The 18,548-nt window shown below is 49.8% G+C and overlaps 1 protein-coding gene across 1 annotated transcript; it reads right to left on the bottom strand.

The window, feature by feature from the left end:
- Positions 1-14,239: 14,239 nt before the first annotated feature.
- On the bottom strand, positions 14,240-16,282 carry Myl7 (myosin light chain 7). Its single transcript, XM_028778242.1, has 6 exons — positions 16,168-16,282; positions 15,921-15,996; positions 15,589-15,693; positions 14,942-15,020; positions 14,746-14,794; positions 14,240-14,385 (listed from the first exon to the last, which is right to left on the bottom strand). The coding sequence occupies exons 1-6, from the start codon at positions 16,201-16,203 to the stop codon at positions 14,284-14,286; spliced, it is 447 nt and encodes a 148-aa protein (XP_028634075.1). The 5' UTR covers positions 16,204-16,282; the 3' UTR covers positions 14,240-14,283.
- Positions 16,283-18,548: the final 2,266 nt, after the last annotated feature.

The following is an 18,548-nucleotide window of genomic DNA, read 5'->3' as shown; positions in this document are numbered from 1 at the left end:
GGACCCACTGATTATGAGCCTGCACTTCTGAAACCAAGATTTAAAATAAAGCTTCTTTCTCTTTTCTCTTCTTTCCCCTCCAAGGATCTCTCTATGTTGCTAAGGCTAGCCCCCATGTCGTAGGCTTGAGCAATCCTCTTCCCTCATCTCTTGACTATAAGTGTGGACCTTTGTTCCTGACTAAGCCTTTTGACAACTTGATTATCTTGGTATTTTGTTCCAGTGGTAGAAACTGGTCCTAGTTGGGTCCAGGGCTGGGGCCGTGCAGGCTTGGTGTGTGGATAAAAGAGAAGCTATTGGACAGTCAGTATTGTAATTAGTGTTCTATTGCAGTAGGAAGACACCGTGACCAAAGCAACTCATTAAAAAAAAACTCAAAACATTTAAGTAGAAGCTAGCTACCAGTTTCAGAGGATTGTTTCCTTCATGGTAGGAAGCATGGCAGCAGGCAGCCAAGGCCTGGAGCAGAAGCTTAGAGCTTCCATCTAATCAACAAGAAAGCAGAGAGACTGGGCCTGGTGTGGTCTTTTGAAACTTTAAAGAATCCACCTCCTGGTGACACTTCCCCCAGACTCCTAATCCAAGACTCCTAATTCTTCCCAGACAGTTCACTAACTGGGGTCCAAGCATTCAAATATACGAGTCTGTGGGGGCCATTTATACTCAACCCACAAGGGGCTAGGGAGGAGGCAGGTTCTCTAAGAAATGCCTTAAACTGAAAGGTTGCCGTTTCAGTAAGCTGGCCCTGGAAGTTCTTGTCACTGCTTAGTTAAAAGTGAACCAGGCAAACGGTCTGGCAGGAGCATGGTGTGGAGGCAGTTCATGTCACAGCAGACAGAAGAGAAAGGATGGCGAGGATATATCCAACTAGCCATGCCACCGTGGCCCGAAGCTAACGAAAGCTAAGGAAAGTCTGTGGTCAGAGGTGTGCTTGGTCATTCCCTGTCTCACACTCCTTTTGAGTCTGGGGCCATGCAGAAGAGCCTTGGACTGCAAAGTTAAACCAGCAGTCATACAGTCTGGTTATTTCTCTCTTGGTTGGCTTGAGAAGGTGGAGTGTGGTTTTCATATCCAGGGCTCGTATCATCCTGGGCAGAATGTATTTTTCATGCTCTCAATGAAAGCTTTAAAAGACAAAGACTTTCTGTGGCTGGCTCTTTGCTGTCTCTGTCCACAGTCTTGCCCTGCTGCAGCATGCTCTCCCTTTCCTGGACTCTGCTGTCATTAACTGTTTCCTGAACGTTTCTCCTAGCCTGTCTGGTTCCTTGTCTGAGAAAGTATTCGGAAAGAGTCCCTTACCTAAGCCACTGCACCCGAGTGCTAAGATGATTCCCAGTTCTGTGGTATAAGGTGTTGGAAGAACCATTGATTTGTGTTCGGAAGGGCTGCCCCGGGCTGGCTGAGCTCTTCGGATAACTCTAGGAATAATTGGCTAGCTGTGGGAGGAACAGCTAGAGAACAGATCAATGCCAGGCATCAAGATGAAGTAAGTGCAGTTAATCTAGGGCTACCCCAAATGGCCCATCCAGTAAAGGTGCTTGATGCAGAAGGGGACAGACTCAGCTCTGTGCTGAGTGCTCACATAAAGGTGGAAGGACAAACTGACTCATAGAGCTGTCCTCTGACCTTCACCAATGCGATGGCCATGTGACAATAAGATTAAAAATTAGAAGGAAGGAAATATGGATAATCTAATTCACCTAGTGATGAGACAACACCAAACAGACAAGCACAGCCTAAGAAAGTGCAGATAGAATATTGTTCCTGACAGACCCTGCTGCACATCAGTCACCTAAGTGAGTGGTGGACGCCTGTGCTCACCACCCTACCATCTTCCCTAGTGCACACCTTTTTCTGTCTACTTTGAGGACTGAACTCATGGCACTGAACCTGCCAGGCAAGAAGACCGCTACCAAGCTGTGTACCAAGCTCTCATACTTTTACAGAGAAACCTGATTGATAGGTTATTTTACCACCGTCGGTGAAATGAGCCAATTGGATCCAGATTGGAATATTTTAAAGGCAGGTTTATTGGGAAACTGCTCTCAGGAGGGCAGTTTACCTGGTCCAAGGACAGAGGCCAGGGAAGTCTCCCTGGGGAAAAGAGGTGGGTAGGGGAGGGAGACAAGAAGTGGGAAGGAGGCATGCACACACAGAGAAAGGAGAAGAGAGAGAGGGACCAAAACATCTGGATTATCTAGGGAAGAGCCTCTGGGGGAAGGCAGTCCAGCCCCTGGGCTGGAAAGTTCACAGTTGAGGGCAGGGTAGGCCAGATAGGGACTGAGGCATGCTGGGAGAACCTGGAGGCCCAGTCTGCTTTGATTATGTAAAATATGCATCTCAGTCCCTGAATGTGAAATCAAACACTGATCTAAAGACTTTTGTTGTGTGTGCAGGTACACTTGTGTGTGTGGGGACTTGCTTGTGTGTGCATCCACATAAGGAGGCCAGAGGACAACTTGGAGTATTGCCCCTTAGATACTTCAAACCTTTTTAGAGTCTCTCGCCAGCCTGGAACTTGGCAAATAGGCTGGGATGGCTGGCAGCAAGCTCTGAGGGTCTGCTTGGGTTTGCCTCCAGCACTGGGATTACAAGTGTGTGCTACCCTCTTCCCCAGGAGGCTTTTGAAAATGTGGGTTCTGGAGATCAAATTCAGGTCCTCCTTAGTGACTAAGACCCTTTAAAAATAAATTATTTTAGATTTATTTATTTTATTTTATATGTATGAATGTTTTGCCTGTATACAGGTGTGTGTACCACATGTATGCTTGGTGCCCATGGAGGCCAGAAGGCTTTGGAAGAAGGTATTGGATCACCTGAAACCAGAATTATGGATAATAGTGAACCACCATGTAGGTGCTGGGAATCGAACCCAGGTCTTGGGTCCTCTCTAAGAGTGACAAGTGCCCTTATTCACCGAGTCATCTCTCCAGCTCTAAAATCATAGCTTTAACATCTGGTTTCTGGTCAGACATGGAAAGAGTTGGGAAATGACCACTCCATCTACACAATAAGGAAAAATGCTGAGCATACCGAAAATTAACAGCTTTTGTTAGAGCCATCAAAGACTTGAGGTCTCAGGGTAAACCACTGTCCTGAGAACCACAGTTTACCCACATCTAGAGCCAGACTCAGGCGGAAGAGCTGAAACTGTAATCAGCAAATGGCTAGACTCAACAGGGACAATCTTACTGCCTGGGAACCCACAACTCTCCTGTCCTCTCCTCTTAAGTGCTGGCATTACAGCATATGTCACCAGACATGGCCCTAATATGGACAGTATTGAGGGGAAAGAAAATAACAGCCAGGGATCTGGGTGTGGTATGAGCACCTGTAATCCCAGCAGAAGGTAGGCGAGTCTGAGCTTTATGTGGCGCTGTCTTCCTGAGAACTCTAGGGAAGCTGGTGTATGTTTTGTTGTTGTTGTTTTCAGCTGTTCATGTTGTATACATATATAATGTACTTTCATAATACTCCCCCATTATTCTCACCCCTTCCTCTTGAACCCCCTTTTTCCCAACAGCCCCCAGCCTAGTGGATATGTTCCATTTTGTATTTTTGGGGCTCATTGCATTTAATTAGGGTTGTTTGCATGAGAGTGGGTGAGGTTATTTACTTGAGCTGCATCAGTAACCAGGGTGTGGTGGCACACCCCTTTAATCCCAGCACTCAGGATGCAGGGGTAGGCAGTACTCTGTGAGTTCAAAGCCAGCCAGCTGTGAGTTCCCTGACAGCCAGTGCTATGTAGAAAGACTTCCAGGAACCAAAATACTCCTACTATTACTCCTCTTCCTCCTCTTCCTCCTCCTAGTCCTGCTCCTCCCCCTCTTGTTCCTCCCCTTACTCCTCCTCCTCCTCCTTAGCAACCATTAACTGCTCATGGTTCCTCAGGGAGGGTGGCCTGAGTCCCTTCCCGTTCCATGACAGAGTGCATAAATGTAACATCTCTGAGAGTAGGAGTGTTACAGCTCAGAGTGGGGTGGACTTTCCAATGCAAGTGTTGCAGCTCTGGAGGAGATATCCTGGCAGTCAGGAGCCAAGGAGCATCACAGAGTCACACCACACAGCAAACCTCACACAAGAGATTGATTGGAAAAGACACAAGAGGATGGCTGCCTCTGCTCAAGTGAGAAGCAGCAGAGAACCAAGCAGGAGGCAGGCTTTATATAGGGTTTTCTTGTTTTGGGGCTTTTCAGGGTGGGGATTGGTGGGATTCCAAGCCCAGGACTTGAGGTCAGGCTTTTTTCTGAAAGGTGAAGTTTGATCTGCATCTGGAGGGGCTGGGTCCTGCCCTGATGAAGACATTAGAGTATTTGGGGGGTGGGACCTGGTGGTTGGAGGTCCTCAGGGGCGGGTCTGGCCACTAGCATCTCAAGGGGCTTAAGGAATGTTGGCGAGCCCACTCTTGTTCTGGTGGAAGCTCGGGCTTAACGAAACTCCTCACTGCTCATGAGTCTCACCTTCAGAAGCCCCTCCGCTACCAGTCAACTGGCTAGGGTCTTTCACCTAAACAGAAATTGTGGGTGGGCAAGGGCAAGCTCTTCCAGTGCCAGGTGATTGACAGCTTGGGTTTTCTTCAGGGAATGGCAGCAGTGAGCAAGAACAGTGAGCAAGTAGGAATATTAGCAGCCGGCGCCCTCTGGTGGAATGTGTGCAGACCTCCACCGGGGGGGACCCCTTGACGCTGTAAGCATTAGAGCTCTTTAAAGTGTTTATATTGTCATTATTTTACGTTTATGGTTTGTATGTTCTGTGTATCAGGTGTATGCCTGTTACCCTCGAAGGTCAGAAGGAGTTGGATCCCCTGAAAGTGAAGTTACAGATGGTTGTCAGCTGTCTTGTAGGTGCTGGAATCAAACCCTGGTTCTCTAGTAGAGCAGCCAATGCTCTTAACTGCTCAGCCATCTCTACAGCCCTTCCTTTTTAGCGCTAGTGTGGGCCCAGGGAACTGGTTTTCCCAACCATTGACTGCAGCTTGTTACTGTAACTTGGAGGCAAGCCTAAGCCTGAGGATTCCCAAGTCCTTGTGGCAGCAGCGTTCCAGCTCAGGGCCTGAGGCCCTGGGCCTTAATGTTTGGCGGTTCTCGGGAACTCTGCCAGTGACCAGAGCCTGCACTTCCTGTCCTCTGGCTCCTTCCAGCCTTTTATCCTCCTTCAGCCTCAGATCTCTGCCATCTTGACTCCACTCCTTCTCCTTGTTCCTGCCCTGGCCACGCCCCTGAGCTCTTCTGTTCTTCTCCAGCTGCTGAGGAGCCAGATGCTTCCCCCTTTTTGCACCTGCTAAGCACAGCTGCCTGCTAAAGCTGCCATTCTATTTTATCTTTTTAAAATTATTTGACTTTTAATCGTGTGTGTGTGTGTGTGTGTGCCGGGGCCAGAGGAATCCCACCCCCTGGAACTGGCATTTCTGGAGATTGGCATCTGCTTGATGTGGACGCTGGGTATCAAAGCCAGGTTCTGTGCAAAACCAGTACACACTGTAAACCCTGAGCTGTCCTCCAGCCCATCCGCTCCTGGCTCCCTGCCTGCTCCCTGGTCTTTTTCTTGTCATCAGCTCAGCCTATACTAGTAGAAGTAGGAAAGAAAAGACTGCTCATAGGTCTTCTGTTGAGCCTGATGTTGCCAATCCTGGGAGGTGGGGTATCCCAGGAGACTGGCTCTAAGGCACCTCATGATTCTGAGCAGCCTGTGAATATAGTCAGAGGAAGGGAGCTTGTAGCACATGTCACCTGCAGGTGAAGGTTTGTATTGAATGACTCTCCCTCTGGAAGAAAGCCCAGTATTAACTGTTAAGCAGCCTCTCCAGTCCCTGACAGTCCTTTAGCTCAAGGCAGCCAGGACAGCAACGAAGATCCCAAGCTGCAACTAAGGAGTCATGTGTCTGCACCCAGCTTTGCTTATGTACAGGAACATAAACATCGGGAGAGCCTTCAATGACGACATCATTAATACAAATAGCGATTTTCACAGATTTTAAGTGCTTAACACCCACCCAGGGAGCCAGGGAAATGAAGGCCTCCTTCCCTCGGTCTCACTGGTTGCTACAATGAAGCAAATACCTAGAAAATCTGAGAAAAAAATGTCTTCAACATGGATGGAACACTTTCAAGATAGCAGTTTTCAAAGAGACAGGATCATTCTGTTCTTATGAGACTTTCATAAGCGAAACATTCTACCAGGGAGATACATCAGACTCCAGGCTCCTTCCAATATCGCCTTAGAGGAATGAGTGGAGAAAAGAGCCCAAGAGTACTGGGGAGTGCAGATGCAGGCAGCAGAGAGGCCCCTCTGTCATGTACCATTGGCACACTTACAGATACACCGAACCCCAAAGCTATGCCTGTGCCTGTACCAGCTGTGTTCTGGGATGCTTGGGCATGCTCAGTGATGAAGCCGTTTACACCTGTGTTTTTATGTGAGGTTAGTTTTTCTGTTTCCCATTCTGTCTCTTCAGCTTCTTCCCAGGGAGCTATGACACATCTTTGATAGTTATAAGGATATAAGCAGCAGCAGGCAGGAGCATAGCTGTTTGTAATTAAAGAGCCCACTGGACTGTCAGGGTATTTCTCCAGGCTATCTAGAATTCACTCTATTTCTTGAGGAGGGTAAGGATTCAGAGGAAGTCAAAGTTCAGGGGGTCCTGGGGAAAATGGGCGGAGGTGTTGCTGTTGGCAAGTAGCCAGGGGGAGATAAGGTTCTATTTTGGAGCTGTGGGGCTTTGCACATCAGCAGCACATACTGGGAGATGATCTCCAGTCAGGGGAGCTAGAGCTAAAGTTAGGAGGAGATGGAAGGATGGAAGTTGCTTCAGATGCCTGGGGTTGCAGAGAATGTCCTGGAGGAAGGGGGCCATATATGTATAGGGTGTGGGAGACCAGCAAGAGGGTCTCCCTATTGCACACACACACACACACACACACACACACACACACACCTTACCCCAGTGCACACATATAAACAACACAGTGCAGATGCCAGCAGCAGAGAGGCTCCTTCCTCTGGAAAGCCTCCGCCATGTACCACCTCTGCTTGCAGGAGCAGGTCCTGTGTCAACAGCCTTTGAAGGGAGATATACTCTGCTACCCAGAGAGGAAGCCGGGCATTAACTGCTCCCAGTGGCAAACTCTGTGGACCCAGTCTACAGAGGCTCTTCTGCCTCTGTATCTGACTGGAGACTTATTTTTTCTTTATTCACTACTAACCTGAGTAGATAGCCTGTTCTGTGTGGGGATCGAGGGCTACACGCACATCATCCTCTCAAAGTCATGGTGAGCCAGGTGAGCCCTGGGAAGCCCTGGTGGTCACTTCCATGTGTCCTGTTTTAGCACAGATAGTTTGGTCGCAGCCTCCACTCCCCATACCTGACCAGGTTCTTCCTTTCACCTCTTCCCACTCTGGCCACTCTGGCTTTGCCTTCAACAAAAATTCTGGACAGTTAACTTAGTCAGAATTCCCCACTCTGGTGTCTTCCCTCAGTTATTTGTCCCCACAGACAGTGCCTCTGCCCCCTTGATCACGCTGTATCTGGAGTCCAGTCCAGTCTTTGTCCCACTATGCAGTCTGTTGCTGTGGCTCCCACACTATTACGATGAGTAAAGTCTGTCTTACTGAGCTCTAACGATTATCATTGGAGGTTTTCTGTTTGCTTGAGGCAGGTTCTTGTTCTATAGCCCAGGCTAATCGTAGCCTAGTGGCAATCCTCCTGTCTTAGCTTCCCTGCTCAGCTTGACTACATTTATTTTAAGGAGAAGGAGGACTAGGAGGAGAAGGTCTGGTTGAAATCTCTTGTCATGTGACCATGGCAGCAGACACAGGAGTTCACTGTGGGCTACTTAAGTTCTTCCAACCCAGATGAACTGGCCAGCGGTGTTCTACTGTCTCAGGCATGGCCTGAGCTCTCTGATCTTGATGCTCCATGCCTTCCATTCAGTTCTGGCTTCAGGTGACTGCCCAGAGAGCCCTAGGTTCCTGTGGAGCTAGTGGCTAATGCTACTGTTGGACATTGGCTAAGCTGATGGACCCCGGATCTGCAGGACAGGCCTGGCCAGATTTTGTTGGCTCAAAACAAGATGCTGTAGGTTGACTATGCGGCTCCTGGTATCTTACTGTCTGAGCTTAGACATGGCCATTTGGCAGGAGATAGGGGTCCATGGGAATCTTCTTCTATGTGGAGCCCCAGGTGAATGGCTAAGGGCCAGGCTGCTGCCTGTATATAATCTCTTACTGTTTTTCTGTTTGGCAGGGTCTTCTCACTATGTAGCCTTGACTGACTTGGAACTCACTGGGTAGACCAGATCCCTCAAACTCATCAAGATCCACCTGCCTCTGCCTCCTGACTGCTGTGCATCCCTATGCCCCGTCATCATCATCATCATAATCATCATCATCATCATCATCCCCAGCACTGTGCCCTTTGGATTCCTAAGCAAGTGGGGGCAGAACTTCCAGCTTGGGGTCAGCATGTCACAGGCTGTCTTGTCCTCCTGGTGGAAGTCTCTTGGTGGGAGGAGCGGCTCACAATTAAACTCTGTTGTGTTTAAACTCCTGGGTGCCGCTCACACAGGACCATGGCTTCTAAGATGCTGTTCCCTGGAATCGGAGCTGTGGGTCCTCACCCAGGCCCAGAGAGTGGATATGCCCAGAAGTTCTGAACCAGAATCAGATTACTCCAGGCAGGCCACCCGGAAGAGGAGGCTGCTTAGGTTGGATGGGTGCTGTCTAGAGGCTGTGCGATTCCGATGTCTTCATTTGAAGCTTCTGGGGATGTGAGAGTCACAAACATTTCCAAGTGTAGGGAGCGGCTACACCATGGGGTCTGTTCTGCTGGCGAATTCTGCAGAGACATCATACCTCTAGGCCTGGCAGCTCTCTGCTCTGGGATTCTTATGTACAAATATCTATGCGGTGTGACCTACAATCCCCAGGGGGGAAAAGCCACACAGTGTTGCAGGGTCTACAGTCAGGGACTGATTGGAACTGTGATTATTGAAAGCTGGAACCAACTTATCTTAAGCTATCTTTAGTCCCTTGATACCCACACATGGTCCACCTCTGTGTTTGTGGCTATTTAGCTAAATCTTTTTTTGGAATGCATCAACAGATCACTAGCTTTCACCAACCCAAAGCTAAGAAGGTCCGGTATCTGAGGCGAAAGGACACTCCTATGTCTGTCGTCTATAAAGGAAACTGCTACCATCTGGTTGTGATTTGCCAGCAAAATTGCTGAAAGTGGAGCCAGGAGCCCAGCCTGACTTACTTACTGTGGAGGAAGAGAGGGTAGCTGTGCGGATATGAGCACTGAGGAGTGGCCACGGAGAAGAGAGAACTGTGGCCAGCCATTGGGGCCTGTTAAGGTGCTGCTCAATCAGTTGACAGATGAGGAAAAGAAACCCCAGAGAGGATAAGGTCACACATGGAGGGACGTATTCCTTCTTCTTCACCCCGGCCATGATTCCCTCTACATCACCACACCTTCAGCTATCAGTCTAGAAGATTCCAGTAGTTTCACTGCACATGTGGACCTACTTCTGTCTCTACAGCATCCCTGGGGCCTCTGAACTCATGTACAGTGAAACGAGAGTGTGTTGGGTTAGTGGCAGGTGGGCCCCAGCCTGTGGAGGTTGGTTTGTATGTACACAGCAGCAGGCATCCATCAGGCCTTGACGACGGGGGCTTGGAGCAGCCCACGCCTGCTGGAGAAGTATGTAGGGTCACATAGTCCTCATACTAGGGCAGCAGTCTAAGTCTGGCTCCTACTGAACCCATGGTGTTAACTCAGCTGAAGAAAGAATGTGGAGAGAGGCCGGGTGGGAGTAAGATAGCTGAGATCGGGGACTCAAGGGGTCTCAGCATAAGGTCAAGGGACACAAAAACACCAGGGTCCCAGCCTCTAGGTCCTGGGCCTTTGGGGAACAGCTTGCATTGTATATCCCTGGCTTGTGAAGGCTCTAGAAGTATGACCATGTTGATAAGATAATGAAAAACAAAATGTCCTGTCAATCCAGAAAACCTTTCCACAATCCAGAAAATTTTTCCAGAAAAATACCACTAAATACTCCATAACACTTGTTTTTGACAACACAGAAGAGATTGAAGACAGTCATCTGCTGCCAGGGGTGACCTATTCCATTCACTTCCTGTAGAGATGTGGGAACCATATGTCACACACAGTGAACCCCGAGTCCCACTCAGGATTGGACTGTCTGGGTGTGCTAACTGCCTTTATCCAAAAGGAAAAAATAAACTCTTATCTTTAAGACTGGGAGTGCATTTACAAGCATAGCCAGGCGCCTGCTGAAGTTAGGCCTCTGCCCTCCCGGGGACACTGGGAGATAAGGATACTGTCTCCCATGGTGATGACATTTCAAGTGGGGCTCCCAGGTTGTTAGGAAACAGTCCTGGGCTGTAACTCTGGAAAGAGACTCATTTAATGTTCAGATAGATTCATATACCTAGAAGCCAAGAAAGATGCAGACATTACAAGATTTCTAAACAAATGCCCCAGAAGACAAGAGGGGATACCTACACCTCCTTTGTGCCCTGGGATTGTTTTTGTTTATTTTTAAAACTTTAGTATTTATTCATTTGCACGTGTGTGTGTGTGTGTGTGTATTTGTGTGTATTTTACCTGGATGTGGTACACCACTTGTGTGTCTGGTGCCTGCAGAGGCCAGAAGAGGAGGTCAGATCCCAGGAACTAGAATTACAGGCAGGTGTGAGTCCTCATGTGGGTGCTGGGAACAAACCGGGATCCTCTACGGGAACAGCCAGCGCTCTTCACCTCTGAGCCGCCACTGAAGTCTCTATTTGTTTGCCTGCTTATTTTTTAGTGAGTCATGACATCATCCCCTCCCCAACCCCACCCCGGGTCCCCAGCCTCTAGCCTGAGACAGGGTCTTACCATGTGACACTGGCTGGTCTGGAACTTGCTAGGTAAGACCAGGCTGGCCTTGGAACTCCTAGGGATCCAACCCCCGAGGAATGGGATTAAATGCCCGCACCACTGCACCACCACACCTGGCTGTTCCTTTATTCGTTTCAGGTTTGGGTTTTTCTAAGACAGGATTTCTATGTAGCTTTGGCTGTCTTGGAACTCACTCTGTAGACCAGGCTGGTCACAAACTTAGAGATCTACCTGCCTCTGCTTCCCAGTGCTGGGGCTAAAGGCATGCATGTGCCACTACAAAGCCTACTTGTATAGTACACCCAGACTACTTGTTTATTTTTAGCTGACACACAATAGCTGCATGCAAGTTGAGTGCCTTGTCATGTTTCTGTCCACATATATGTAACTAAAACTGAGTGAACACATCTGTCTCCTCAAACAACCAATTCTTATCTTTTATGGTGGCATCCAACGTCCACCCTTCTAGGTTCTGTAAGACAAGGGCCATTACTGTTCTCTGTGGCCCCTTCCTGTGCCGTGGAGATCAGAGCTCACTTCTCCTGTGAGGTGAACTTAGCTCTCGTTCTTCTCTCCACTCCCCCGTTACTGGTTCAAGTTCGCCTTCTATGAAATCAACATTTATATTTTTCTTATTTCAAGAATCACCTCTAGATGTCTCTGCTTCTACCCCTTAAAGATGCTGTTAGGGCACTGTGCTCTACAGTGGCCCTGCTCTGAGAGCCCAGAGACCAACACCTGCCCTTAGGGAACCACACTGTAGGGAAAAGAGGCTTCCACAGGCCTTTGGATCCAGGCTCTGCTGGGGCAAAGGTGAGGAGAAGCAGAGGTGACTAGAGTCCAGGGAAACTAGTGCTGATGTTGAGCGAGAAGCTGGTGAGTCACTATGTGGGGCCCCGGGATAGGATAGGTTGGGAGGTTCTAGAGGATCCAGCACTGGAGAATTTGGAATGTTCACCTTGGATTAGAGTACAGTGGCTTCAGAACCAGGAGGCTTCCCAGGCTGAGGGCAGAAGGATCAGAGGTGGAGGGTTTGTATGTATCCTTCTGATAAGGCCCCTTAAAGGGGCGCAGGGTGGGAGTAGAGAGTAGAGTATTGAGGCCTATTCTCAAGCCACACAGAACTTGAGTGCAGCCTATGCACATGGGCTTCTGAGGCCCTGCTGCACGTCTTGGGTCTGCTTTCCAGTGAAAGCTGCTACCTGGCGATGGCAAGTGAGACCCAGGGCTGTGTGGGTGCATGTGTGTTCTTGAGCGCATGCACATGTATGTGTGTGTGTGTGTGTGTGCAACCTTGGGTGCTATTCCCCAAGAATGTCTGCCTTGTTTTTGATTTTGCAACAGAGTCTTTCTCTTGGCCTGTTACTCACAGATTAGCCTAGCCTGGCTGGCCAGTGAGCCCCAGCAATCCACCTGCCTCTGACTCCACAGTACTGGGTTATAAGCACTCTGACTGCACAGTACTGCATCACCAGCACTCTCCACCACATTCAACTTTCCCCTATAGGTTCTGGGGATTCTAAGGTCCTCATGCTCACACTTGAGTTCTTTAGCCCTTTAGCAGGTGCAAAGTAGGACATATGACTCAAATATGAGATAAAATGAATGCCTGGAATAAAATGAATGCCTGGAGAAGATTGTTTGCTCATTCATGAGAGACTCAGTGAGATATCACAAATAATTTGAAGGCAGATGGAAGGAGCACCACATGTTGGACAAGCAGGAAGGCCGAGATGAGTCTGCTCTACAGATGAAAGCTTGGCTTCTCTGACTGAGCAGAAGGGAAATCACCTGCACTCTGCTCCTTGCATCTCCATATCTGCAGACGAAAGCCATGGGCTCGCTGCTCGTTTCTCATAACTTCCAGAGTTTGAAACTGCCCAAAGACAATGAAAAATGCAGAGACCACAGCCAATCTATAGTTTCTTTTTCTGAAAGACAGTTCTGCTACTTGGCCCAGACTGGCTTTGACTCACAGTTCCCCTGCCCCTGCCTTCTGGGTGCTGGGATGACAGCCATTCACTGCTGGCCTCACATCTGGACTCCTATGACCTTTCTGTGCGTTTCTGTCTTCAACAATCTCCACATAGAACCGTGGCTTGCACACATTTCTTGCTCTGTGAAACCAGTTTGTAAACCTGTCTCCAGATTAGGACAGCTCCTAGATTTTTCTAGCATGCTCTGGCTTGCATTCCCAGTGAAATGGGCTGCACTTCCCTCTGGATGGAAATGTGGGCAAAGTCTATGGTTTTTATGATCCCGTAAGTCACAGAAATTCCAATGACTGTTTTAAACCTCAAGTCTCTAGTTAAATTGTCAGGTTCAGATAGAGGCCAGTGCTGAGCATCTGTCCAGGTAAAATGGCCTTTTCTCTCCTGCCTTCAGGAAGGGATGGCATAAAAGCTAGTTCTCTCCCTCCCTCCCTCTCTCTCCTTCTCTCCCTCCTTCTCTCTCTCCCTCCCTCTCTCCCTCTCTCTTTCCCTCTCCTCTTTCTCACCTCATCCCAGTTCCAAGCTTACAGCCATTGTGGCAGACTTGGAGGGAGACAGGGCACAGAGAGCTAGCCGCTACTCTCTGAGTGCTGGTTTCTGAGCACTCACTAGTTATCTGTCTAGGTACTTGTGGGGGAAATCACCTATTTCTGCAGCCTGTGGTATGACAGAGAAGGGAGATATGGGGGAGACAAACAATTCTTTAGGGGCAGTCCCTTCCTAAGCTCCAGTTGTATGACCCAGGGACAAACCCTTGATGAGGACCTCATGAAGCAGGAGACCCAGTTTCTAGCATCTGCATGTGATCTAGCTCTGCATCTGGTGTCACGTCCTATCATGTCATAATCTTCCTATACATATATAATTGCGATCCCTCCCTAAGGGAGAGGTGCTTGCTGGGAATGGAACTAGGGCATGGGACATGCTAGACAAGGCTTCCATGGCTGAGCCAGCATCTAGTTCTGGCTGGGATTTGAAATAGGTCCCTCTGTGCTTTTCCCATAGGCTCCACACAGGCAGCATATCAAGAGAACGGACAGTAGACCTGAGTGTACAGGGGAGGCCATGTGGTTGGGAGTCCCTGGGGCTGCATCTACTAGCTGGATGTTGGGCAGAAAGTGACCAATAAGATGTTTCTTCCTTCCCCAGGCCTCCATAGCTAGTTTGTCCACTTGTGGCTCATTCCTGGGCCCCATGGAGGTTTTGTGTACCCCGTTTTCTCTCTTGGAGTTCAGCAGTGGGCAAAATAGTGGTTGATATTTTACTTGGTGGTATAGGGTGAATCAAGGTGGTACCCCTGCGTGGTCCCTCTCCCCCCATCTGTCACAGTCAAGCCAACACCTCTGTTCTAGTTCAGGCACAGTTTATTGAGGTGAAACCAGCGTGTCTCTACTCCTCTTTCTCATCCCCGTGGGTGATGATATAGCAGAGAGACTTGTAGTCGATGTTGCCTGCCAGGTCCATGGGCGTCAGCGCAAACAGCTGCTCCACCTGCAGGAAGTGGGACAGCAGAGGTGTAACCTGATGGTACCCTGTCCCAACAGCTGTACCTTGGGACTCAGCCTTTTGAACCTCAAACTGCAGTTTGTAAACAGACCAGGAAACAGGCCCAGTGGGGAAGGGGCCAAAGGGCTCACCTGACCACAAAGATAAACCCACCCTCTTGTGAGTCTCTGTTCTCAAATTTGGGTCTTAACAGAGCCTATATCTCTTCTGGGAAGATCCTGTTACCCATTTGGCTTCCCCCAACACAGCCCGGGGTGCGGGGGGGGGCGGGGGTGTCACGAGGCCTTCCTGGGGCTCTCCGAAATGCCAGGAACAGGAGTTGATGGGGTCAGGGTGTCATCTCACCTCAGCAGGAGAGAACTTGTCTGCCTGGGTCATGAGAAGCTGCTTGAACCTGAGGGAAGAGAAGGCCCAGGCTGGGAGACAGCGTGGCTGGGGCCCAGGGAAGAACTGGTCCCGTGCCTGAGACACACAAAGGACCTCACCACCTTCGTGGTTTCCCTGTGGTGCCCACCCTGGGAGATGAAAGGACCTCACTTACTCCTCCTTGTTCACCACTCCCTGGCCGCTGGGGTCAAACATTCGGAAGGCACTCAGGATGGCTTCCTCAGGGTCAGTCCCTGCGGGGGAGGGGAGGCAGCCAGGTGAACTCCCACATGCCCAGCCTCTAGGCCCCACTCAGGATGAACTCAGAATACAAGGGAGCTTCCTTGTGTCGGGGCCTGGAGGGCTCAGGCTACATCAAATGAATAAAGGTAAGGTGGGGTAGATTTGAGGGTGCAGAAGAGGTGTGTGTCGGGGTTCACCCTACAGAGTGTTTCTTGGGGATCAAAGGGATTGGTAGGCTTGGCTGGGGAGTCAAAATTGTGATTTGAAAGTGGATATTTTCTGAACCCAAGTCAGTCCAGGATGCTCCCATTTGGGTCTTAACAGAGCCTATATCTCTTCTGGGAAGATCCTGTTACCCATTTGACTCCCCCACACACAGCCCTGGGGGTGGGAGTGGGTGGGTCATCCTTCTCTCTGATACTCCCGATAACCTTCAGCCCCCCAAGTGTAACATCCTCTGCATTGGCGGTGTGCAGACAAGTTTCAGGTGAGTTAAGTTGAGCCTCACATGGGGCTCCGGGGTCAGGGAGGTCAGGGTTGCTCTCCGGCTAAGAAGACTCAGACCTGATGTAAACTCACCATTGAGTTTCTCCCCGAAGAGTGTGAGGAAGACCGTGAAGTTGATGGGGCCCTTCCCTTCTTGCAGCATGGCATCCAGTTCCTCCTCTGGGACACTTACCCTGCCTATGAGAGTAGGACTTGAGGTGACCCAGGCTGCCCTCCCTGGTGACTTCCCAGGCAGTGAGGAGAGACAGGGGCAGCTCCAGCTGTGGGGCAGGTGGGGGAGGGGGAATTCGTGACTGAACTGAGGCTTTGTCTGAGAGGAAGGGCGGGGCACTGTCCTCTCTCAGAGCAAATCCCTGAGGAGAACAAGACAGGTTTCTGGGAGGTTGATCTGTGGATCCACTCACCGAGCTGAGAATAGGTCTCCTTCAGGTCTGACTTGCAGATGATACCATCTCTGTTCTGGTCAATGCAGCTGAAGGCCTGTGAGGAGATGGCCTTCAGGTGGGAGCTGCTCACCCCATCTCTCCCAGGGAAGGCAGGCAAGGGAGAGTCTTGGGTGGTGTGAGCGAGGTCGGAGGGAGGACCACTGACCCTCAGGGGTGTGAAGCGGACTCCCCTGGGGTGAGAGGCTGTTTGAGATAGGGTACTCACTTCCTTGAATTCCTGGATCTGGGCTTGTTCAAACATTGAGAAGACATTGGAAGAGCCACGTTGGGCCTGTTTGGTGGCTGCAGCCTTGCCCCGGGTCCCAGCCTTCCTACTGGCCTGTAATACTGATGATCAGAGGGGTCCTCTCTCCAGTTCTCCAAAGACCCTCTCCCTACCACATGTAGTCTCACGGGGAAAGGGGCCTTTCCCCACCCCAAGAGATCACTTCCCTGAGCCCAGCACAGGCACAGAAGTCCCTGGCTCTGCCCCCTGGCAGCCCAGAGACTAGTGCCTGGGTGAGACGCGTCTCTTGTTCCCTGCCCAGCACTCACCATGGTCTGTAGTGGTCTGACTGAGGGATCCTGCCACCTGGCTCTTTATGTCTCAGCCTTATCACCCAGAGGCCCAAATAAGGAGAGGAATGGATGACTGGGCTAAACTTGGAAGCCCCCGCTCGTGGAGAAAGACAGGGCCCTACATAGGTCCCACTCACACTCCTGGTAACCTTCAGGCCCCCAAGTGTAGCATTGTAGGATCCATCCATCCATCTCTCGTGACCGGGCTCCATGTCTTCTCTGGTCAGAGATGCTCAAAGCTTTTGCTATTCCAGGTCATGTGGAGGTCTGTGTGATGCCTTCATCTCACTGTCCCTCCAACCTGATTAGTACTTGACTAGTGCTGTCTTACTCTGAACTTAGGAGGCAGTGCAAGCTTCTGAGGATGGTCTCTGGCCTGAATCATCTGGGTCAGGTAAAAACCCTGAGCTCTGGCCTGCTGCCCAGCAGACAATGGACAGGCAGCAGTTCTGAGCACACTGTGAGCCTCACAGGACCATTTGCTTGGTTTGGGGGTAACTCAGGATTGGGGTGACAGAACGCTACTCTCCTCACGTTCAGACCTGTGCTGTTGTTCAGTCTGCCCTGCTGAGACATGTACCCACCCTAGTCGGAGTCTTGCTGTTTGTTAAACTCCATCTCAACTCTACCCTCCTCCCCCAAATTCTCTCTGACATTCCCAACTGAGGGTTATAGCCTACTCCTGGGCACCCAGCCTGCTCAACATCTGGAATCCAGAGGTCCTGGCACGTGGCAGGCCTGCGTGATGCTGTTTCACAGGAAAGTTTTGGGTTCCTGTGAAACTGGCTCACGGAGCCCATCTCATGGTGTTTCTGAATTGAGGACCAAGGGGCTCTGGTTGCAAGCAGCAACTGTCAATTTTTGAGGACCCTAGTGCGGCAGAGGAGTCAGGGACACTGGACAGCTTAGGGGGATCAGGAGGAGGCCTTTGACTGGGTTCAGTGTTCAACCTCACCCCAAGGTGGCTATGCAAGATGGGTTCGAATATGGGCACTCTCCTCTGTTAGGCCTCTCAAATCCCATCCCACCCTCCTTTATTTTGAGATAGGATCAGATATAGCTATGTAGCCAAGGCTAGCCTGGAACTCACTATATTGCCCAGGCTGGTGCTGGGATTATGAGTCTGTACCACACACAGATCCAAGCCCTCCTTTTGTATGAGTATTTTATAACACCCCTCCTAACTATCTGAAAATTAAGTTCATTCATTCAAGTTAGATGTGTAACAAGAGAGACTTAAAAAAAATCAGTATACTGCTCAGATTCCAGTATATAAGAGAAGATGAAAGCCACCTGTATTGAAAATCTGTTCCAATATGTAAGTGTGCAAATATGAGTATGTACTCTGTCAACTCAAATGCTCGTGTTGGTTCAGGAAAGGGAGGCTGATCAGAAGCAATTCTATGAGAATTACCAGAAAACAGCACGATTTCAAGAAAAAGGTGTCTTTTGCCCAAAACCACCAATTTGGGATTTTTTTCTGAATGAAGCAGAGAACAGAGTAAGCCTTTGACTTTCTGGGTAGTTCCATTGAGAAACAAATGTGCACATTCATGCTGCATAAAAAAGGCATTATGCCTTTTGCTAGCGATTTCATCCAGAGCCTCTGGAGGGACCTTAGAAACTGTTGGGACAACTCCTAACCTTGGCTCTTATTGCTTCCTCCCTGGTTCTGAGATAGAATGCAGCTGAGACCATCCGAGAACTGAACCAACCCCACCCCCACCCTGACAGAGTGGCACCTGGCCTGGCATCTTGGCCTCTATCTTTTACATGTTGCAAGGGCAGCTGGGAGGGGGTGGCATCTGGGCACAGCAAGGGTTATTCAGTGCCTTGAGTGTCCCCATGTCACCTCATTCTTGTTCCTACAGCCTGCCTCTCACACACCCCTGGGTATAGTGTCTGGAGGGCACAGCAAATGGAGACACAGCCAAGATTAGGGAGTATCTGTGTATGTCAGTGACATTTCTGTGTATGAGTCACTACCATCCTTATGCACGGAGGCCAAAGAACAATGGGCAGGCCACG

The sequence above is a fragment of the Grammomys surdaster genome, unplaced genomic scaffold, assembly GCF_004785775.1.
Source record: "Grammomys surdaster isolate TR1022 unplaced genomic scaffold, NIH_TR_1.0 67, whole genome shotgun sequence".
Classification (NCBI taxonomy): Eukaryota; Metazoa; Chordata; class Mammalia; order Rodentia; family Muridae; genus Grammomys; species Grammomys surdaster.
The sequence above is the reverse complement of the archived record's forward strand: the minus strand, read 5'-3'. Positions and strand labels throughout refer to the sequence as shown.